Raw genomic sequence first — 23,607 nt, 5'->3', positions numbered from 1 at the left:
TTCCGCCAACCTAGCAGTTCGAAAGCATGTAAAAATGCGAGTAGGGAAACCTGGGAGACGGTTTCATTTATTTAAGATATAATTTTATTTATTTCGTTTATTTTTTTAATTATTTTTTGTGGATAACCGAGCTCCTAGTGGTCCTAGCTTTCTTCCATGCTCCTCACAACAGCCCTGTGAGGTGGGCCAACGCGTTTGACAGCATGGAGCAAAGTTTCGGGTTGGCTGAAACTCGGCCCTCACGGAGGGGAGCCTACAACTCCCATCAGCCCCTCAGCTGAGAGCGGAGCTGCGAGGATGCCGGGAGCCGTAGGCCAATCCCAGCTGTGGGAGGGAGCGGCCTCGCGGCTTTCCCGCCCTTTCTTAGCCACGCCCCCGGGGGCGGGGTTTTCTCTGCTAAGCGGCAGCCGGCGGGCTTTCCCCGCTGAGGCGCATCTGAGGAGAAGCGGCTCCGCTCTTTCGTCCGCGTCCCGGCGGCCGCTTTCGCCGCGCGGGGCCATGGCCGAGGCTCCTCTGCTGCTCCTGCTCCTGCTGCTCCTCTCCGCCGGTCACGGAACCTCCGGCGGCCGTTTTCTGGGTAACGCGGAGACACGCGTCAACCCCCGCTCGTGTGAATGTCCCGGGAGCCGAGATGCGCGTCACGAGCCTGCCCAATGAAGAGCGCCCAAAGAAGGCAGTTACTTGGGGGGAGCGGGGTTTCCAGGCAGCCAACCTGGAACACCCCCCCCCTTAATAATTAGTAATTAATTGTCACAGAGGCTGGACGGGGATTGGGGGGGGGTCGAATAGGGTCCAACTATTGCGCAGGAGTTCTGCTGCATGAGATAGAAACTCTAAAAGGAGGCTGGCTGGGGAGGGGTTGTATGTGTGGGGTGGGGGGAGACGTTGGATTTATGTATTAAAAGTATTTATAAACTGCTTCCCCTCAAGAAGTACCCCTGAGATGGATTGGGGGGGTGGGGTGGGGGGTGGAGGGGAGGGTGGAGGCAGGTGTGCATGAGCATGCAAATGCATTACTGCAGGGAGGGGTGGGAGGGGAGAGTGCATGATTGTGCAAATCCATAGGTGTGTGTGTGCATAGAGGGGAGAGATTTATATTCATGATTAATCATTTGCAGGCATATACCTTGTGTGTGTGTGTCTTTGTGCACTTGCTTGGTTTATGCATGGCATATGCATAACTGTGTTACAGATAGAATATTAGTAATGAATTCAGTTATGTATGTCATGCCTCCCAAAATAACAATAACAGTTATAAAGTAGTTAATAATTTATGTATCCTCTAAGTCTCCATTATCTATCTGTCATCTGTCTCTCCTCTCTCTTTTTTTCTTTCGTTCTTTCTTTCTCTATTTTTCTATCTGTCCTATCTATCCATCCATCTATCTATCTTTCTATCTATGTGTATCTTTCTTTCTTTCTATCTATATCTATCTATCATCTCTATCTATCTTTCTATCTATGTGTATCTATCTATCTATCTATCTATCTATCTATCTATCTATCTATCTATCTATCTATCTATCCCTCCTCTCTCATTTATATCTATCCTATCTATCTACCTACCTACCTACCTATCTATCTATCTATCTATCTATCTATCTATCTATCTATCTATCTATCTATCTATATCATCTCTATCTATCTTTCTATCTATCTATCTATCTATCTATCTATCCCTCCTCTCTCATGTATATCTATCCTATCTATCTATCTATCTATCTATCTATCTATCTATCATCTCTATCTATCTTTCTATCTATGTGTATCTATCTTTCTTTCTATCTATCTATATCTATCTATCATCTCTATCTATCTATCTTTCTATCTATCTATCTATCTATCCCTCCTCTCTCATTTATATCTATCCTATCTACCTACCTACCTACCTACCTACCTACCTACCTACCTATCTATCTATCTATCTATCTATCTATCTATCTATCTATTAATCATCTCTATCTATCTATCTTTCTATCTATGTGTATCTATCTTTCTATCTATCTATCTATCTATCTATCTATCTATCTCGCTCTCTTTGTCTATCTGTCCATCCAGACTTACACACACACACTATATGCGTAGTTGTTGGATATGAGAGGAGCGGCAAATAAATTTCATCATAAATCAATAAAATAAAAATTTGTAAGTGTCATAACTATATATGGGCTGCTTTTTTCCTACTTCCATTCTGGGCTTCTCGATTTGGAAAGCCACTTCCATTGTATTTCAATGGGGCTGATGCCTCTGTAAGTGGGTTAGGGTGGGGGTGGGGGTGGGGTGTATTATTACAGCCTTATTCTGATGTCGTATTGCAGGATTACTGTCCTTATCCCGATGACAAAAATTGCAACCTGATCCGTCCAGCCTTCCCTAAGAGACACTGTAATCTGTTTTTGAAAGACTTTTTGCCTCTGCATCTGCAAGACTTTAGCTAGAAGTGCAGGTTCAAACATTAATAACTGCGGTGGTTAACTGAAGGGCAGGGAGGGGGTTGGCTACGCTCCATTGTGCTGCATTGGTGAGAAGGAAAGGAAAAAAACCCCACATCATGAAGGCAGGATGTAGCAAAGTGTGTATTCACTCATGCAATAATCTGGTTTGCCCAGGTTGAACAAAATATTTTTTTTAACCAAAGGAGGTTGTGATTTGATTCTCCCATCCTGACTTTAAATAGATATCTGCCAGCTGCTGCTCTTTCCAGTTGTTCAGGAGCCCTGGAAAGAGTTCATCTCGACTTCATCTTTTCTAGCTTATTTTGTTTGCTCCGGCCAACAAGCAGCAAAGGATGTTTTCTGTTTTTAACCAAGGGCTGTCACTGGATAAAGAGGTTTTGGGGGGTGGTGGTGGAGATTTGAATGGTTAAGACTTCAGGGACATATTTTTGTCTTGGGGAGACCGATATTTTCAACCTGACCTGAAGGAGGACTGAAGGTTTAGACATTATTTTTGTAACTGGATGTGTAAAAGAGAAGCACAAGTTAGCAAAACGTCTTTTAAGAGCTTTCCCCTTTATGTAATGAAAAGGGTTTTTGATAGATCCAGCTTAAATCTTCTATGACAGATGGTATAGAAAAAAAACTGACTTGAACCATTTCTTTTAGATTTAGCTATTGTGAAGTGAAATGAAAAAGCAATATGTGGTACAGCTAGAGAACATCTAGCTGTACAAATATACAGTTCATTGGCATAAAGTTAATCTAATGACTCAATTACTGCCACGATAGGTGCACCTGAAGGACCAGGTTGGGGACAGATTCTCCTGGATAAAATCCATCTCTCTTGTCCCCGCTAAGAGCCAAATCCCGCACATAATCAATTTTTAAAAGTACAACCTAAACAAATGGTGAATTGTAATAGAATTATTTCTGAATGCAACAATCAAGAAACATATTTTGTGAACAGGACAGCCATCTTCTGTAATCAGAACAAGTTTTATTCTTTTAAACAGTTTGAATCACTGTTTCATCATTGGAATTAAAGAATAGTTTTGTATGACTATACTTGAACCTTTGCGGTTCATCAGCTGAAAGCATAGTCTTAAGTACCAAGTCCCTCTTTAGTGGAAGAATAGGTATGGCAGGATTTTCTCTGCTTCAGTAGCTGCTAAATAGAGCTGTGCAAATCTCCCAAAAGAAGTGTTCTGCAATGCGTGAACCACATCTCTTCACTGAGTTGTTGCTTCAGAATTGCTGCTAGTTATCTTCTGCACATGTGTAGCCATTGTATTTCTTTCTTTTTTTTCTTTTTTGCAGCAAAAGAAGTTGACTGGGCAATTTCAAGTGATTTGCATAGCCCTAGAAGTTAATTATCAATGCACATCATCTAATGTGTCTGAGAATAGCATTTTCCATTAAAGTGCCAGAATAAGTATTTAAGTAAAATATGGGTGATTCAACATGCTAGGAAATTCAAAATGGTTTCTTTGTTCTTCATTAAACAATTTTAAATAGTCTTTGAATTGTTCCATTTTAAAATATGAGCTCACAGGCTACGTTTTGTGATATTTAAGATACAAAAATACAGTACTATGTAATAAAAGTAACAATATTTTATGTTCCTCTCACAAAACGTTAAGCAATACAGTGTATTAACTTTGGGAGCACTTGTACACATAAATATCCCTATTCCACTCCTTGTAATATTTTCAATAGGATAGGGAGAGCAATGAATATGTCACTTTTAGTTCTCCAGAAATGAACTTTCATACACTATGTGAAATATGTTGGCAATTGCTGTAAAAGCAAATATTGAATGTTTTAAGTGGAAGAAGGGCGATACAGTGTTGCTGATACTGAAAATTACTGTTGCATAAGTTCAATACCATCACAAATGAAATCTAATAGCCTACAATACTTATAGCATGGAGCCTGAAGGCTCTTCTTGATTTACATATCTATTTACATAAATTGTCAATTTGTATTCATGCCAATAAATCTATAGACTAATCAAACTATAAATAAGTAGAAATGCATGGTTCCATATTTTCTACTTTTTTCCTCCTTAATTCTTCATCTTCAATTTACCACTGGCTTCTGGGACTGGTTACTTAAACATAATATTCCCCTCCCTTCCCGTAAAACATAACTTTGAGATACAACTCTCTATTATGATTTACATTTCCAGTGGTCATTACCATCCAGTTTAACTTTGTTGACAATTTCAAAAGCTAAATCTGTAGAATAAAAGAGTTACTCGACCTGTTCTTTTATTCCCTCTGTGTTGAAACAGAAGGGAACTGTAGCTTTGTAACTTTATGGCAAACTTCTATTGTGGCAGGGCAAATTACGTGAGTTAAATATTAAATAATTTCTCTGGATTGTTTTAAAAAAGTAAAACTTCATTGTCATCTTTTGTGCAGGTACGTCTGAACCTTCTTTTACTGCTAAAAGTGAAGACCGTTTATTTAAATATTTATTTGAAGACTATGAACGATGGGTTCGTCCAGTCGAGCACTTGAACGATACCATCAAAGTGAAATTTGGTCTTGCAATTTCCCAGTTGGTGGATGTGGTATGTTAGATACATTTTAAATTTCAAACTATCTGAAGACATACAGTGTGTTGCCTGTTTTGTAGAATTTCTACCATGTTTCTGAAATATAATCTGCCCTTAATAATTATAAGCATACTTTGTACTCAAGATGTAGGAGAAATTACTTGCAAATAGCAGTAGTAGTATGATTCCAGGGCAGGTGGAGACAGGGATTTCTCTCCCACCCGCAACCTAAATAGCCACTTTGATTAGTCAGAGGACATTAAGTGAAAGTGTGATAAATAGACTACCAACATGGATTACAACTTCAGGTGAATGTTAAAAAAAACACCTTATACCTCTGAGTCTGTAAGATACAAAAAAGATTATATGTCTTTTAACTAACTTAAAAGGTTTCCCAGTATTCCTACTAGCAATAGCAATGGTAACATTTTTGGTGCTCTTGAGTATTTGGTGCCTTACAACTATTGGATTGTTTCATAATTGTTGGACATCAGTCATCCCAGTGGGGAGGGGATCTCAAGTGGGGAATTAGGAGGGACCTTAAGTAAACACAATAGGGCAAGGTATGATACCTCCTGCTTCAAATGCCTTTGAGCGTCATCTAGGCTTTCACAGGCAAAAGCTGCCAGTCCAGGGGGATTCCTGCGGAATAGGCATAGAACTATGAAGTAGCCTGTTTGAACCCTACAAGTATGGGTCTGGTAGTTCAGACTGGTGGCACATTGGAAAGCACCTGTTTAGGAGGGGGAAGCTACCAGAAGTCTTGCCAAGGTCCAGTTCAGATGCTGAAGCGCTATCTGGCTCTCACCTTCTAAAACCTTTGATTATATCTAATACATTTTTCTTCCAATAGGATGAAAAAAACCAGTTGATGACCACAAATGTTTGGCTGAAGCAGGTGAGTCCCGGTTGAAAATCTTATGCGTGGGACTCTTCATAATATTGGTGGATTGATGATTCATGCCTTTGGGTTGCATCAAAAGATGGGATCTGCATTCTCTACCGACCCTGAATGATTTACAGTAAATAGGCAAGGGATTCAAAACAGCGAGAATGGGTTTTCCAAAAACATTAGAATCAGAAAACATTCCTCTGCAAGACAACATGAGTCTTAGGAGCCGAGGTGGCGCAGTGGTTAGGGTGCAGTACTGCAAGCCACTTCAACTGACTGTTATCTGCAGTTCAACGGTTCAAATCTCACTGGCTCAAGGTTGACTCAGCCTTCCATCCTTCCGAGGTGGGTGAAATGAGGACCCAGACTGTGGGGGCAATTTGCTGACTCAATTTGCTAAAAAAAATATATCTGTAAACTGCTTAGAGAGGGCTGAAAGCCCTATGAAGCGGTATATAAGTCTAATTAATAAATAATTAATAAATAAATCTTGTAAGTTTATCAAAAGTAACAAAATAAAAACTACAAACAAATATGTTTTTGAAGCAAAGTAGCAACTTTAATAGTAACATAGTAAACGTTTCAATTGTTGCTTTGTGGGCTGTTTCAAGTTCAAGATAAAATTGAAGAAAAAAAGTCTCTATTCTTTTGCAGGAATGGGTTGATGTGAAGCTGATGTGGGATCCCAAGGACTATGCTGGAATAACATCTATCCGTGTCCCTTCAGCTTCACTATGGATTCCAGACATTGTTCTATATGATAAGTAAGCATTTCACTTTTTAAAATATATTAAAAGGGCAGATCGACCATATAGACTTGGGCCCAGGAGAGTGTAAGAAAAACCAGGCTAAAAAGACCTGGATGGATAATGAAATAAAAGGGTTCAATCTCCCAAGGAAGAAGACTCATAGGATTGCAGAGAGTTCTTACCCAGAAGGAAGAACCAGGAGCATTCCCATTAATATAATACTTTCACTTGTACACTACTTGTCCTTCTGGAAAAAATGAACAAGAAGCATCAGAAAAGATGCTGAGCCTATTCCCCAGAGACTGCATTCGGAGCACTGGTAGAAGATAATTGGGTCCTCATTTGAGGATCTCATCATGTTAAGAAGTGCAGCACCTCATTAAGAAACAGTTTTATTTTTTTACCTGTTGAAGGAGAAAGTTTTTATAGAAGGGCGGGCGTGCCTGCAAAAAAGATTCCATCCATTCCTTTCAAAAGAGGATCATTCAAAATCCTGATTTTACTTACTCATTAGCTCCTATTCATTTCATCAATTCATTAAATTAATTCTTTGAATCGTGGCCGGAGGGTGCCCTACAGGGGACATCTACATTAACTCAATTTTTATGTCTGTAAAGGATTATATACAATTTCAAAATAATTTTACCCTGGGAAAAAAGTACACTTACTATAGCTTTTTGTGGAAAAACAATATCTTTCCACCTTTTGTAACCCTTTGCTGATATTCTTTCAGTGCAGATGGTCATTTTGAAGGGACGTCTACAAAGGCCATAGTGAAGCACGATGGCACTATTGTTTGGACCCCACCTGCAAACTTTAAAAGCTCTTGCACCATTGACGTCACTTATTTTCCATTTGACCTCCAGAACTGCTCCATGAAGTTTGGCTCGTGGACATACGATGGTTCTCAGGTGGATATAATCCTTGTGGATGAAGAAGTAGACAAAAGAGATTTCTTTGATAATGGAGAATGGGAAATAGTAACGGCAACGGGTATCAGAAGGAACAGAACTGATGGAAGCTGCTGGTACCCCTTTATTACCTACTCGTTTATAATTAGGCGCTTGCCTCTCTTTTACACTCTATTCCTCATTGTTCCATGCATAGGGCTATCTTTCTTAACCATCCTCGTCTTCTATCTTCCCGCCTATGAAGGGGAGAAAATCTCCCTCTGCACTTCCGTCCTGGTCTCGCTCACCGTCTTCCTTCTAGTCATAGAAGAAATCATTCCCTCTTCTTCTAAAGTCATTCCTCTGATTGGCGAGTACTTGGTCTTCACCATGATTTTTGTGACGCTGTCTATAGTCATCACTGTCTTTGCTATTAACGTTCATCATCGATCCTCGTCGACGCACAACGCGATGGCGCCGTGGGTCCGCAAAATATTCCTCCACAAGCTTCCCAAACTACTTTGCATGAGAAGTCACGTCGATAGGTACTCGGTGCCAAAGGAAGAAGAGACTACGGGCACCCAGGGATCCGAGGAATCTAGGAATACTTTGGAAGCAGCCTTAAATTCTGTCCGGTACATTATAAGACACATTGTCAAAGAGAACAAAGTACATGAGGTGTGTATTCTAGTTGTGTTGCACTCAATGGCTGAGTTGAACATACCGTACTTTTTGGAGTGTAAGACTCACCCCCCCCCCCCAAAAAAAAGAAGGTGGAAATGTCAATGCGTCTTATACACCGAATACGGCCATTTTTTGGCCTCCTGAAACCCCACCCCTTGCATCCCGTTTTCTGCAAAAACAGGGCACACAGAGGGTTTGGGAGGCCTGCAGAGTGTTCCTGGGGGTTTGGGAGGCCAAAAATGGGCTAGTTTTTCACAAAAGTGGGATGCACAGAGGGTTTGGGAGGCCTGCAGAATGCTTCTGGGAGCCAGGGAGGACAAAAACCTTTTTTACCCTTATTTTCCGCTTTGAAATCTTGGTGCGTCTTATAGTCTGAAAAATACAGTAATACATGAGGTTAGGCAGTAGAACCTTAATCTTGAGCCCTTGGTGCTTTATGAGCTTGGTTGTTTGCTTGCGGACATTTCATAACCCAACTAGATAGCATCATCAGTGCTCTAATGATGTTGACAGTGATAATCTCATATTGATGATGTAACCTAGCTGGGCCATGAAATGTCTGTAAGAAAACAACCAAACTCAGAGAACATCAAGGAATCCACAGTTCAACCCTGAGCTACAGGAAGAAAGAACCTTAATTATTTGGTTGATTTCAGATGCTGTACTGGTTTTGGATGTCTTTGAGAGAAAAGGAAATCTTAGTTCTGTTGATGGAAACCATTCTTTCAGTAGCAACGTCGCAATATCTAAACCATTGAATAGTTTTTATCATATCTTACTATCGTTTGAGTGATGGGTATCATATGAATAATTTGGTCTATTGTTTTGGATCAAGATAGTGAGGATTTTGGATCAATAGCATGCTAAAAAAAATAAGAGAAATGATTTCTATCTCTTACAGTGACTCATATTTGTCTGTAATCCATTTTTCCCTAGTTTATATTTAAAAAAATATGATTCAAGCCTTAACAAGCACAAGTATTTTTAAACGGACTGGGTTTTTTAAATTCCATGATAAAATTCAGTTTCAGTAATTTATACTATTGAGTAATAAGTAAACTCTACAATAGGGAATACCTATTATAACAATGGTTTATATATTTCTGATTTGTATCCTTTCTATTTATTATTCTGTGACTTTTGTTGCCTCTGCCTACTTTGTTATTTTCTAGGGAATTAAACTCAAGATAGAACCAAATGCTTAAGGAAAGTTACTGACTTTTTTTTCTTCTTTTTTTTTAGGTTGTGGATGACTGGAAGTTTATAGCTCAGGTGCTTGACCGCGTGTTCCTTTGGCTGTTCTTTCTGGTTGCGGTTACTGGGTCCCTGGCCTTGTTTCTTCCTGCAATTCATAAATGGGCAAGCAAAATAGTACCACTCCATGCAGGGATTGTTAATAAATAAGTGAGTGAATAGGGGCAGAATTCCAGCAGTGTTTCTAGACATGCGAATTCCTAGATATATTTTAAGTACTTTCTAAACTAATAATGAAATGTCTGAGAATGCAATTGGGAGGGGGAAATTAATGGTGATGTTTAACCAGGAAAATTGTAAGATGGATTCCCCCCCCCCCTCTTAATTATAGCCTATCTGGATGCCATCAGCATTCTTAAGATTATTTATATAACAAAAAGTATTAACACGACACTTTAACATTTAAGGTGTCTAGTATGCACATCATTGAAACTGCTGCAGCAGTGGATGCGGAGAAGTTTTGTCAGGGATCAGGGCAAGGGGTCATATGCCCAGGCAATTGGTTCTTCTGGATCCAGAGACAATGAGCACAACAAGGAATAAAGAGATTTTTTTAAAGTTTTGAAACTGAGGTTTTCACAGATGGGGAAAAAAAAAACCTTTGCACAATGGGAAGATTTCACAGCTCCTCTTCGCAAAAAAACGAAGGTTTTTTAAAAAGCACATTAGCTCAGAATGAGCTCTGAACTTCTAGACCAGGGCTGTCCAACCTTGGCAACTTTAAGACTGAACTTCAATTCCTGGAATTCCCCATCCAGCTGACTGGGGAATTCTGGGAGTTGAAGTCCACGGGTCTTAAATTAGCAAAGCTTGGACACTCCTTAGACTAACGTAAAGGAATCTCTTCTTGAATCTCTTAACAAAATTGACTACGAATCTCCATCTTACGTGTGTAATGTTGTTATGTGTTATTTCCGTACACCTTTACTGCTGCCATCCATGCATTTTATGCCGTACGCTCAACAAATAAATGTGAAGGAGAAATCAAATTATGCCGCTAAACTCAAAATACAACGGTCTTCCGCATTGCCTCTACCAAGGAATACAGAACGTTTTAGATTTTTTTTAGCCCGCTCATGTGACGCGTGAGTAATCCTTGTAGCAGATGAGGCCTCTCCGTCTCTTACACTTAGCATTTGATTCCCAAACTGTCACGCAGAATTAAGCTCAGTTTTCCAAAGAACTGGATGGAGTGGGAAGGCTGAAAAGTGTAAGGCGGCACAGAAAGTTGTGAAATATGCAAGTACACCATGGGAGTGTTTTCGACTTCCTAATGCAATTTCCCTTCTAAATAATCCCAATTTTTTTTGTGTGTTGCGATAACACAATAACAGTGAGGACAATTAACCAGTGGAACAGCTTGCCACCAGAAATTGTGGGTGCTATCCATCATTGGAGGTTTTTAAGAAGAGATTGGACAATCTCTTGTCTGAAATGGTATAGGATCTCCTGCTTGAGCAGAGGGGGCTGGACTAGAAGACCTCCAAGGTCCCTCCTAGCTCTATTCTAATTCTAACCAAAGTAGCTGAAGCCTGCTACGAATTTCTGTGAACGTAAGAAAATAAAGACACCCTCCCATGCGGCTCGACTCTCATGCAGTTTTCTTCGTAGCCTTACAGAAGCCATTCATTATTCCTTTCTTCGAAATGAACAATCAAATCATAGAATGAACAATATGCTACAGCAAAGGTAGATAATATAATCTAAACACACTTTTAGAGAGATGGTATACAGTTGGAAACCTTTTGTGTCAATTACACAACAGTTCCGAAATGAATGTTTGCGGTGATATGAGCTGGGATATTCATCATTATAGTTGTATTTTGTGTATAGCTGGGAGTTTTTAAAATATTTTTTTAAAAATCAGATTTATTTTTAGATTTTAGAAGTGTACTAAATGCACTTTAAAGATGATAATTATAGACAATAAATTAAACTTTGTGTTTGATACTTGCTGTTTGTTAAGTTTGTAAATCCCAGGGGACTTTTTAAATTATATAATGTATTTCATTAGGAAACCATCATTTGGAAAGTGGGTTAATTAAAGATTCCTTAATATTTATCTGCATTGCTTAGTGGGTTTCATGTCTTCCTCTCAGCCTTTTTCATATAAGTAGCCGAGATTTGTTGCCTTTCGTGGAAAAATCATTCCTGTTCTTTTCCTTTGATTTAGCTTCCTTGAGACCAGAAGCTGAAAACCAATGCTCACTATCATCTTAATTTCATTTGTCTGCTGCAATGTCCCATGTTAATAAAACAATTCTCCAAATCTTTATAAATGTTCCCTTTTCCTTCTAATCTACTTCTCAAAGATTTCTTTGAAGCCCTTGGCCAAATCCCTCAGTTTGACTCGGTAATTTAAAATGGATATATATATATATATATATTGATAAAAGAGAATATTTGTAGTTCAAATGTGGGGTCAGGGCTAAGATAGTAATCCAATATATTTTATATACTAGTGGCTTGGTGGGTTGGTTCCTTAATTAGGCTGCTGTTTACTTTTTTTCTTAGTTAACTACCCAACTAAAATGAGAGCAAACTCCACTCCCTCTTAGCATGGATGATGTTACCAAGTTTGGTAATGAAACGCCTGCAAGAAAACAATCAAGGTCAGAAAGCACCAAGGAGCCTATGGATGTACATACGCTTCCTCTGGTTTCTTCTGTTTCTCTCTCACACAAAGGGGAGCCTTTCCTCTGCTTTATCTCCATTTTTAAAAAATAAATTCTCTTGAATTTCTGGCTGAGCCGGGAATCTGGTGGATTCCAGCTGACCCCTAATTTTTAAGAAATGGCCTTTTCGAATACAGCTTCTTAGAATCTGCATACGTTCCTTTTGTCCTCTTGGCGTAGCTGTGGCAGTTTGGTTTGCAAGTCTGAAAAAAGGCCACATGAAGAGGAAATTTTAATTTGTGCAAATTATTTTGTATATCTGTGGTGAGCATCCTTGGAGTTCAGCTTGTACTAGTCCAGTTATACCTCAGTTTCAGTGGCGGGTTCCGGATCCCGCTGCAACCAGTACAGTTGCAACGGGCCCCAGCGTCCTCCACATGAACGAATGCAGTGCCCTCATGCATCTTAACGTCCAGCGACGCCTCTGCAATGCTCCAGCTGCTCAGCTGAGTGCAGGAGCTGTACGCACCATACCAGAACGGTACCCAGTGCTCCAGACAGGCTCCCGTATGCCCGTACCGGGGTGTACCGCCTGCAACCCACCATTGCTCAGTTTCCAGTCATGCTAAATATTTCCAGCTTAGGCCCTCAAGAAACTGATAGGTCTGTAGTAGAGCTTGGATCTGCTCCCTTATATAGTGGTGCTGCTGCTGTAATCCCCAGTCCTTGTAACATAATTGTTATCTGATTTTAATATTTGGCTTATTAAAATTGCAGGGATCTGCATTTCTGTATTAATGAGACGATCTTGACTCTCATTTTACAAACTTCTGCAGAATAAATTAGTGCTATTTTAAGGCTTAATCTGACAACCATAAAAATTCTCTCTCACTCTCAAAAAATGGAAAAACCTAGACATAAAAATCCTTTGGTCTTATACAATACCTCAGAATAATACAACATCAGTTGTTTTCTATATGTCCTTCAGTATCTTTATTTTGGTACTCAAAGAAGCAGAAATAAGTAGTTCAACATCAGTGTAATGTGTTTAGACACCCCAGAAGGAGAGAAAAAAAAGTCATTTTTTGCTGTGTCACCTTGTTTAAACTTCATCTCTGATCAGCAGTGGTTGCAGGAACAATCCCGCTGTCCCCAAAATACACACGAGAATAAATACCCACAGGAAAATCCGATCAATTACCATGGCAACATATTTCCAGTCATCTTGAGTCTGGAAGAAATAAGCAGGAAAATGACATCAATTTTCTAATAATCTATTTTGTGCGCCTGCTATGCATATTTGAAAGCCGTTGATTGTTACAGTTGTCTTTGCAGAGAGTGCAATAAATAGTTTCAAAACTAGGCCTGTGGTTGAACATCTTCAAAAGGCAGACCCTCAGGTCTTCTGTCTCAAATCTATACTTGAAACTAACTGGGGGGAGAGGGGGACTTAAATGAAAAATAAGTCTTTGGCTCCTGACTTTCTTCCTTGCCTAATTTCGGTTATCTTTTTAAGCCTGAGGATGCGCTTGTTAAATATGGGAACGTAAACTATTCCGTGGAAATGGGAAGGCATTAAAATTACTGATGAACCTGTTGCCATGGAAGGTAATTTGCAAAAAAATACTCCTCTCTGCTTCCAAATAAATATTCAGGTGACCGGAAACTAACTTGATCTCTTGTTCACAAGGTTTGGCGAATAGGTGACTTCCCTATTTCCCCTTGGGGGGAAAAAAAAATCTCTTTCCTATCGTTCTTAAAAAAAAGTGTGTATTTTTTTATATTGGTTTCTACGTCTTAAGCACTGTGACCTTTTCATCTTGCAAGTCACAAATTGCACCTCTTTATTGCCTGCAGAAGAGCTAAGAAGTTCCTCCGTTCTTGGATGCTTCCACAGGCACCTGGCAGAAAGTAGACATGGCCTGAGACCACACAAGACCTTGGTCGATCTGAGCAGATGTTACTTGCGTGTGGTCAGGAAGTGACCAAAATGTGGACGTTGCAGAGCTATTAGCTGACGCCAAAGTTACCCAACTTGTGGACTTCAACTCCCAGAATTCCTCAGCCAAGCTTGACTTGAGGAATTCTGGGAGTTGAAATCCACAAGTCTTAAAAGTGGCCACAGTTGGTCACCCCTGATGGACAGTATCGCCTTACTAGCAAGAGGCCTCATCAAGTACGTTGTGTGAAGTGGAAATTAAAAGACATCCATACCTCCTTGGCTCTATTCTGTAGTTTCATGTTTTCAGCGATGTATTTGATGCTGTCCATCACGTCTCTCATTTCTGGCGATATAAGCGGAGATGGAAACAATGCATCCATAGACTCAGAACTGGAGCTCTGCGTCAGGTTGCCTGTGGGCTTTGAGTGTGTTCTATGCGCGTGCAGGCAGCACATGTGTGTAAACCCTTGGCACAAGAAGCAGTCTTGACAGTACCTGCTGTCGGGTACCTGGATGAGGTTCAAAGGCGCCAGCTCTACATGGGAAGAAGCCTTCCCTTTCTCGGGTCTGCCCTCGTCTTCGTTGCTGGGGGGCCGCGTCATGAACATGACGCGGGGCAGAAATCGGAGGAAAACCACCTTCACCCAATCCGGCATGGTGTGCGTCCTGGGAGTTCTGTAGTGGACGTTAAGTACGAAGACGGTGATGATGATGGACAGAGTGACGAACAACATGGTGAAGAGGAGGTACTCGCCAATCAACGGGATGACCAGCGACGTGGAGGGGATGGTCTCCGTTATGACCAGGAGGAAAACCGTCAGGGATAAGAGGACCGATATGCACAGAGTAACTTTCTCGCCACAGTCCGACGGAAGGTAGAACACCAAGACCGTCAAGAAGGAAATCAGGAGGCACGGGATGATCAGGTTGATGGTGTAAAACAAGGGCAAGCGTCTCATGTACAAGGAGTAGGTGATATCCGGGTAGATGGCTTCGCAGCAGTTGTACTTCATGTCGTGCTTGTAGCCGGGGGCTTTGATAATGGCCCACTCCCCGCTTTCCCAGTAGTCCTTCAGGTTCATGGCGGAACCGACGAGCACCAAGTCGATCTGCGCTTTGTCGTAGGTCCAAGAGCCAAATTTCATGGTGCAGTTCTGGTAGTCGAAGGGGAAGTAGGTCACGTCTATTTTGCAGGAGCTCTTAAAGATGGCCGGAGGCATCCACGTGACGTTCCCCGTGTAATTGAGCAAGGCTTTCGTTTTGTCGTCCACCTGGAAGTCTCCGATCGCACTGTCAAACACAATTGAGATAACGGGTTGAGCATCGAATAGGTTCTGGCAGTTGGGATCAAGTTATCAAAGTTGACTGAGCAAACTATCTTGGCAGAACGTAGATGGGGGGAAAGGAGGAGATTCTCAGTCACCATAATTGTTCCAAAAGTTCAACTGGGCTCTGTTTTTCCTTGAAGAGGTTTTCATCCAAGAAGCTTCTTCAGTTCTGACAGCACCTTTGGGTCAATGCTGGGCAGCACAGAAGAGGGCTCTCAAAAGTTGGTTGACTGCAGGAGTCATGCCTATCATTGCCTATCTGGTGATTGGGAATATGCTACTCATGCAATTCAGCCATGCCTCTCCTCCTCCTCCCTCTCTCTCTCTCTCTCTCTCTCTCTCTTTCTTTCCTTTTTTCCTCTCTGTCTTTCTTCCTCTCCTCTCCTCCCTCTTTCTTTTTTCTTTCTCTCCCCCCTTTCTCTCCCCCCTTTCTCTCTCTCTCTCTCCTTTTTTCCTCTCTGTCCTCTTTTTTCCTCTCCTCCCTCTTTCTTTTTTCTTTCCCCCTTTCTCCCCCCTTTCTCTCTCTCTCTCTCTTTCCTTTTTTCTTCTCTGTCCTCTTTTTTCCTCTCCTCTCCTCCCTCTTTCTTTTTTCTTTCTCCCCCCCCTTTCCCCCTTTCTCTCTCTCTCTCTCTCTCTTTCTTTCCTTTTTTCCTCTCTGTCTTCTTTCTTCCTCTCCTCTCCTCCCTCTTTCTTTTTTCTTTCTCTCCCCCCTTTCTCCCGCCCCTCTCTCTCACACACACAAACACAGAATGAGAGAGAGAAAACACTCATGAAATATCAGGTATTTCTTGGGAAAGATCCACGAAGACTAATAGTGAGATTTACCCAAGTACTCTGGCGTATTTTGCTTGGAAGTTTTTGCAATCATCTCTCTGGGATAGTAACATTAGCGCTTAGGTACATTACAGGGAAGAAAATTTAAGAAGAGGTCTAATTCCGTAATCTTACTTGTTATATAACATGATGTCAGGTTTCCAGATCTTATTTGATGGCACTCGGACATACTGGACGCCACCGTACTTCTCTGGATCCCACTTGAGTTTGTAATCATTCCAAATCTGGCCAAAGAAAAAAAAACTTGAGATTTTTTTCCCCAAGTGCACCCATTTCATCCAAAACACTAATCCTTAAGAGAGAAGAGCTTTACAGCACCTTAAAAACAAGCAAGCTTCCTATAAATAGTCCTTGTCTTACGACCATTCGTTTAACAATGGTTTGAAGTCACAACTGACCTGGAAAAAGTGCCTTACAACCGATCCTCAAAGTTAAACAATGGTTCACTAACCCCAACCCTTGCATGATTATAATTCAGGTACTTGATAACCAAAGACACGGCTGGCTGGGGGAATTCTGGGAGTTGAAGTCCACAGGTCTTCAAGCTCGGGCTTGAGGAAACACTCTTGCTAGCTAGACACATTTTAAGACGTGTGGACTTCAACTCCCAGGATCCCGCAGCCCCAGTTTTAAGACTATAAAAGCTGAGCTGGCAAAAAGCCAGGCAGTAGACTTTTGGAAGAAAAAAAAAATCCCCAGGCTAAAGGCAGATAGAGAGCTTGGTTTTTTTTTTGCTTTTTACAGGCCGTAGCATTTCTGCAAGTTGCTGCAGAGAGAAACTGGGCCAACCACACTGGGATTTCTCCTTGCAAATTATATCCACCCCCTGCCCTGGATACCACTTCAGAAAGCAGCGTTCATCTGCTTCCAAAAAGAAAAGAAGAAGAAGAAGAGGGGGGAAAAACAGTACAAATAAGCTTGCAACAATTCATTAAGAGTTTAGCAGTTTAGGAAGAGAATTAGTTAGTACACCTAAAATAGGGACTAGGCAGGCCTTTTTTAAAAAAAGTGCATCTAATTGTGAACACCTCTCTCTTTCTCTCTCTCTCTACCTTGTAGTCTTTCTGCCTTCCCTGAATGTTTGATAGAGAGAGGGGCTGTCTCTTGAACCCCAAGCAACTCATCTGCAACTTTCCTTTTCTACCGCCTGCTGCAAACTGACTCAACCTTCCAAGCAAAGGTGAGCGTGTTGTGATTTTTCTCTCCAAAAGTGTAATGCAAGCAACCTCTTGTCTTAACCAAAGACAAAGGAGACCCTCATTTTAGAGCAGGAATGTCCAAACTTGGCAACTTTTAAGACTTGTGGACTTCAAAACCCAGAATTCTACAGCCAGTTGGGGAATTCTGGGAATTAAAAGTCTTAAAAGTTTCCAGGGGTATGTAAAGTTGGCAAATTTAAGACCTACAGATTTCAACGCCCAGAATTCCCCAATGAGCCAGGTCATAAAATAGGGTGTGACATGCTTCACTTAATGACTTATTGTGACTGCTTAATGACAAATTTCCTGCCCGCTACTGTAGTCCTAAGACTAAGTGGAGGACTACCTGGTATTTGTTACATGCAAAAAAAATATTGACCATTAGATGTCAGCAGTGTATTAAAAGTGCATTTTCTAAAATCTGTGAATTCTTCATTCCCAAACCATCAATATCTGGAATAACTCTTTTACTTTAAAGACTGTTTGGATATGCGTGTCTGAATAAGTGATTGTGCGTTGCAAAAAAAAAAAATTGTTAAGAATCCTAACTCCTGAAAAGTTGAAAGTCTTTCTAAAACCACATTTCACTTTTCTTCTCTCTCATATTCTTTTTATACAAAATCTTATTTTCTTATTTATTACTTACATGCTTCAGCCATAAATTAGTCTCCATAATCTGGTTCACTTCATCCTGAGTGGGGGAAAAAAAACCATGTACTGTATTTAAAAACCTGAATTATATAAAGCTCGGCTGAGCATCTGATCTAAAACAGCCAACCATTAGTACTTGAATGAGACACTGTGGGAAATTGCACTTATTGATTAAACTGCGGGGTGGGGGGAGATACTCAGGATGCTTAACCAGATTAAAGTTTTGAGATAAATAAAAGAAAAGGGTCTCCAGTTACTCACCACTTTGACCAGCTGAGATAAAGACACTTCGAACCAAACCATAACAGGATCGGACACATTTTCAACAGGCCTGATGATTTTGTTATAATTGGCAAACAATTCCTTATAAAGCCGGTGTTCATCATCAGAACAAAACATACCTTGAAAAAAAACACACCACAATTTTCCCTTGTACGGATCTGAGATTTCTGCTCTTTTGGGCGATCTAAGAAGCAATTCTATTTGTATCTGCATTTATTAGTTTGCCAAATATGTACAGGTATAAACAAGGATATGAACAAAAGATATGAGTACAAATAGATGGGGACGGTAGGACAGGGATGGTAGGCACGCTGGTGCATTTATGCACAGCCCCTTTTATCGACCTCTTAGGAAAGGGGTGAGGTCCGCGGTAAACAGTTAAAGGTTGAAGCTGTGGGGGTTTGAGGATGTAACAAGGGAGTCTGTTGTTGAAGTCATATTTTCTGCAATCGAGTTTGAAGAGGTTTGAAGAGTTTGTATCGATTGTTTGCCTGAGTGTTATTAAGGTTGAAGTCAAAGAAGTCGTAAGGACATTGTAGCAGACAATTTTGTGAACTGTGCTTAGATCATACCTGTCATTTTGCACATGTTTGACAAACAAAGAAACAAATAAATCCAATGGCATCTTTTCAGACTAATAGATTTTATCCAATGAGATCAACTTCAGCGACCTACCGCTCTCTTCATCAGATGCATGGAATGGCTGAAGTGAGGCGTGGTTCCTCCCAAAACTGCTGCCTTTTAATAAATTGTGTGTGTGTGTGCGTGTGTGTGCGCCTGAAAAAGTGCTCTTGATCCTCTCTTGATTTTTGGCTATTGTAGACTGAGAGCAGCTGGCTTCCTCCAATTACGCAGAAGGAGGGAGCGCTCCAATTTAATTTCCTTAATGTTGATGTGGCAGGCACTGAAAGCACCATTTGCAATGTGCGTTTGAGAGATGGAATTAATGTGGGCCTGCTGTCGTGGGCCGAGAAGTGTTTTTCTTTTTGCTCTCCCTGGTAAAATAAAACTTTGGGGGGTGGGGAAGCAATCTAATTAAACAAACAAACAAATCCTGAACAAAAAAAACAGGCTAATTTGGCAAAAGGGACTTGTTTTGTGTTAGGTAAATGGCCTGCATTTTAAATGGCACAAATCTATATTTGATTCATTTATATCTAGTATTATATTTTTTTTCCCTTGCGTGAATAGTGCTTGCTTTGTTTCAAAAAAAATATAAATTCATTACAATAACACATTTTGCATTATGCATGCTTTTATCAATAGAAGGCCCTCGCTAGCTTTATCATATGTGGAACATAACCAGAGATGAACCGGTCGTTTGCTGCTGATAGGTTAAACATCTGTGCCTTTATGTACATTTTCTCTAGCAGATAATCCACGAAATGATTCAGACTTCATCAGAATTGCAGATAGATAGATAGATAGATAGATAGATAGATAGATAGATAGATAGATAGATAGATAGATGATAGATGATGGATCTATAGATAGATAGATAGATAGATAGATAGATAGATAGATAGATAGATAGATAGATAGATATAGATAGATGATATAGATCAAGATAATAAATGGATAAAGATAATACAGATAGATATAGAGAGATGATAAAGATGAGAGAGAGAAAGAAACGATATAGATAAAAAAGAGAGAGCTGCTAAAATGTGCATTAATACATATTGAAATATTTAGTAGTTGTCCTTATACCACACCCAAGTCTGAATCAAAATACTCTTGCAAGCTGAGTTTGGGAAGGTTATAACTGGAAGAAATTGAGGGGAGCGGGGGAGAAATCTAGGGTAGAAAGAAGGAAAAAACGAAGAAGCAGGAAATGTTCCTCTTAGTACCACTGTCAAGATGGAAAGAGGAGGCATTGTTTGCTGACATACGCCAAACTGTGTATGTTGGATAAAATGCTGTTCTGGAAGGGGGAAGTTGTTTTTAGAAAGTAGGAATTGAAAAGTTCTTATAGAGGACTTCAGCTCCTCCTTGCTTCAAAAGATTCTAGAGAAAACTGGCCCGGACAAGTCTGAAATCCTGAAGAATTTGAATTGGTGGACTGGTGGGGAATGTGTTTTCATCTCAAGCAACTTCCCCTGTTCCTCTCTGAGGACGTTTGCATGAGCAAATACGTTATTCAGATTCAGAATTGAGCTGGAAGGGACCTTGGAGGTCTTCTAGTCCAACCCCCTGCTCAATCACCCTCTTCCATTCCAGACAAGTGACTGTCCAGTCTTTTCTTTAAAAACTTCCAGTGACCCACAGCTGCTGGAGGCAGGCTGTTCCACTGGTTAATTGTTTTCACTGTTAAGAAATTTCTCCTTAATTTCAGGTTGCTTCTCTCCTTGGTTAGTTTCAAGGAGAAACTAATTATAATTATACCGAAGGCTTGTAACTTATGATTTAAGACTTATACGTTATGACTGAAGTTTTGGCTGCTGACATTTCTGAAACTTGGCGTTTGTTGAGGTTTTGCCATTTTTTCATCAAATCAACAGGGTGCTTACACAGTCTTAGAAGCATTTGGTTGTTTCCAAGAGTCGAAACAAACTTAAAAGTCCTTTCATCAGGCACCTAGAAATATTTTCAACCCAGTTTGGCCAGAGAAAGAGGATTCTCAAATCTCAAGGTTCAAATATAAAATAACAGAATTAGAATATAAAATAACAGAATTGCAAGGGACATTGGAGATCTTCCAGCCCTCCGCAAAGTCCTTAAAACCTGGCTGTTCCGACAGGCCTGGGGCTAAAGAGCTTTTGCCCCCCTCCTCGAATGGTATGGCTGTTGTGTGCTTTTAAATTGTGTATTGTTATGTTCCGTCTTTTTTATCCCCTGTCTGTACCCCCTTCCCTGACTTGAATTGTGAGCTGCCCTGAGTCCCCTTCGGGGAAAAGGGCGGCATATAAATGTAATAAATCCAATCCAATCCAGTCCAACCCCCTGCTTAGGCAGGAAACCCTACACCACTTCAGGCAAATGGGTATCCAATTTCTTCTTAAAAACTTCCGGTGTTGGAGCATTCACAACTTCTGGAGGAAAGTTGTTCCGCTGATTAATTGTTCTAACTGTCAGGAAATTTATCCTCAGTTCTAAGTTGCTTCTCTCCTTCATTAGTTTCCACCCATTGCTTCTTGTCCTGCCCTGGGGTGCTTTGGAGAACAGCTTGACTCCCTCTTCTTTGTGGCAGCCCCTGAGATATCGGGACACTGCTATCATGTCTCCCCATCTCCTTCTTTTCATTAAAGTAGACATACCCAGTTCCTGCAACTGTTCTTCATATGTTAAGTATTAATCTTAGGATCAATATCATTCCTAAATATTGTTTTAGCCTTTAAAATTACTATTTTTATTCCACCCTTCTTATACTGGTCTATGACCATAATATATTTGATTTCTTTTGAGTCTACATTCGACTATGCTTATTTGGGCTTCTAATAGCACATTCTCTCTGGTCCACAATAATTTAAGCAGCAAAAGTCAATTTTATTAGATATTCCCAGGCCTTCTGTGTGTAGCAATGTTGAGTTTTCTTAACTAAGCCAGATTAGAAAAGAATTGTTTCAGGTGAATGGAATTTTCAGAAACTTTTAAAGAGCTCAATTTTTTTTAAATTTGAAAAGCAGTGTTGGGAAAAATGGAAGCAGCTCTTTCTCAACAGCTAATACTTAAACTAGAAATATAAAAAATAGCCACTTATATTTATTTGGATAAAGTTGAATACCTAACAGTGGCTAGGATGAAAGGGGGGGGGAGAAATAACCATTATTTAAATGCTTTAAAAATAATGTATTTAACTTATCCTTAATGTTATATGTTACTGATAACTGAGCGGTCCTCTTTCAGACATTTGAATTCCATGAACGTTTACATTTTTTATCTTACTTGGAAAAAAGAAAGTTGCAAGGTTCTCTTGGTTGAAAAGGTATTAAAATGTGTGTGTGTGTGTGTGTAAATTCTCCAAAGACAACCCCACTTAAGAGGCAAAATAGTTTCTTTCTCGGATGCATAGAATTTCAATTTAAAGATTACTAATAGCTTCCAGGGACTCTTGTGAATATGAAGAATTGCCTTTGACACAAAACGCTTCTTCATATTTGCCTTGTTTTATCATATCTCTATTTCTTTACCCACTGGATGGAGCTCAGCTTTTAGTGGCCAGGTAGAAACGCTCTCTCGGCTCCATCCAGTGAGTAGAGAAATCCAGATATGATTATTTTTTTTATTAAAAAAAGGCAAATTACCAGATTACAATGTTATAAAAAAAGGGAGAATTTCTTTACCCAGCCAGTTTACCTGTTGAGTTTATTTGAACACGCACTGTTCCCTGCAATTACTTTATCCAATTGGACTTCCTAACAAACATATTGTTGCTGAAATTTAAGGCTTAGCCGAAACGGCTCTCTCCATGCTATAACCATTCCAATGCACAAAGGCAGTCCCTAAACATTTGCAAGAACTGTAAACTCAAGACAAAGGGAAGGGAGAAACACCGCATATTACAACACCGATTATTTAAAAGGTATCTCTAAGCCCTTGTGAAGGTTTTTATTTCCATCTCCTGTTCGCCCTCAACCCGAACCGCACAAAGAAGACAATGCTAGAAATCGCACTCACCTTTCAAGAAGAAGAAAAGCAGTGCCATCAGCATGCCAGCCCGCCTCGCCATGGCGTTCTGGATTTGCCACTCAGCCACAAACCCTTCTGGAAACAGAGTCAGTGGGTGGCATTTTTACCCGCCGGGGATTTTAAAAAGGGAAGGAAGGAAGGCTGAACTCGGAGGGAGGCACTCATTAGAAACGGACAAGCATCAGCACTGGGGGAACCAGGGTTTGCCCGCTCCTTCTTCTCTCTTTCTCTGTAACGACAGCCCTGCCCCTTTGCTCACAGCCCCCAGCGAGGGACGGGCACTGGTTATCCACATGGCTGCATGGGCAGAGAAGGAGAGGCTTATACCTGTACGGTTGAAGCTGGGTTGCTTCGACAGCCATGCAGGGCAGGATTAAAGCCTATCCTCAGAATCTCCATGCCAAAGTTCTGTCTCTCTCTCTTCTCCTCTCCAGCACCCCCCTCCTCTCCCCCCAAAAAATAGATCTGATGAAATGAAAACAGCACAACGGCATTGTGGTTGCCCAGCTGGCTTGCCTTCAAATAAGATTTTTTTTTGGAGCAGAGGTGGCTGGCAAAGCCTGTTAATGAATTAGCTTGGACCCTCGATGATGAGGATGAGTTATGGCTGGGACTTGGAGCTTGGGCCTGCTTGTCAAGCCCAGGAGACAAACAGCCCCC

The 23,607-nt window shown here is 40.6% G+C and overlaps 2 protein-coding genes across 2 annotated transcripts; one reads left to right on the top strand and one right to left on the bottom strand.

Moving 5' to 3' along the window:
* Positions 1–421: 421 nt before the first annotated feature.
* On the top strand, positions 422–10,047 carry CHRNA5 (cholinergic receptor nicotinic alpha 5 subunit). The gene is made up of 6 exons (XM_014058531.2): positions 422–577; positions 4,862–5,013; positions 5,852–5,896; positions 6,545–6,654; positions 7,373–8,207; positions 9,456–10,047. The coding sequence occupies exons 1-6, from the start codon at positions 499–501 to the stop codon at positions 9,615–9,617; spliced, it is 1,383 nt and encodes a 460-aa protein (XP_013914006.2). The 5' UTR covers positions 422–498; the 3' UTR covers positions 9,618–10,047.
* A 3,017-nt stretch (positions 10,048–13,064) lies between these two features.
* On the bottom strand, positions 13,065–23,195 carry CHRNA3 (cholinergic receptor nicotinic alpha 3 subunit). Its single transcript, XM_087704031.1, has 6 exons — positions 22,936–23,195; positions 18,298–18,437; positions 18,032–18,076; positions 16,301–16,410; positions 14,297–15,314; positions 13,065–13,313 (listed from the first exon to the last, which is right to left on the bottom strand). Exons 1-6 carry the CDS (start codon positions 22,985–22,987, stop codon positions 13,185–13,187), a joined length of 1,494 nt encoding a protein of 497 aa, XP_087560157.1. The 5' UTR covers positions 22,988–23,195; the 3' UTR covers positions 13,065–13,184.
* Between the last annotated feature and the right edge of the window lie 412 nt (positions 23,196–23,607).

The sequence above is a fragment of the Thamnophis sirtalis genome, unplaced genomic scaffold (assembly GCF_051295495.1).
Source record: "Thamnophis sirtalis isolate CommonGarterSnake01/CBP01778 unplaced genomic scaffold, rThaSir2_p1.2 scaffold_2, whole genome shotgun sequence".
In the NCBI taxonomy this organism is placed as follows: Eukaryota; Metazoa; Chordata; class Lepidosauria; order Squamata; family Natricidae; genus Thamnophis; species Thamnophis sirtalis.
This window is presented reverse-complemented; position numbering and strand designations above follow the sequence as displayed.

Coding starts and splice junctions, on each gene's coding strand:
- CHRNA3 (XM_087704031.1), bottom strand. CDS start 22,987: ATGGCGAGGCGGGCTGGCATGCTGATGGCACTGCTTTTCTTCTTCTTG. Junction 18,077..18,297: donor TATCTCAGCTGGTCAAAGTG/GTGAGTAACTGG, acceptor TCCCCCACTCAG/GATGAAGTGAACCAGATTAT. Junction 16,411..18,031: donor CTAATTTATGGCTGAAGCAT/GTAAGTAATAAA, acceptor TTCTTTGGCCAG/ATTTGGAATGATTACAAACT.
- CHRNA5 (XM_014058531.2), top strand. CDS start 499: ATGGCCGAGGCTCCTCTGCTGCTCCTGCTCCTGCTGCTCCTCTCCGCC. Junction 5,897..6,544: donor CAAATGTTTGGCTGAAGCAG/GTGAGTCCCGGT, acceptor ATTCTTTTGCAG/GAATGGGTTGATGTGAAGCT. Junction 8,208..9,455: donor AAGAGAACAAAGTACATGAG/GTGTGTATTCTA, acceptor CTTTTTTTTTAG/GTTGTGGATGACTGGAAGTT.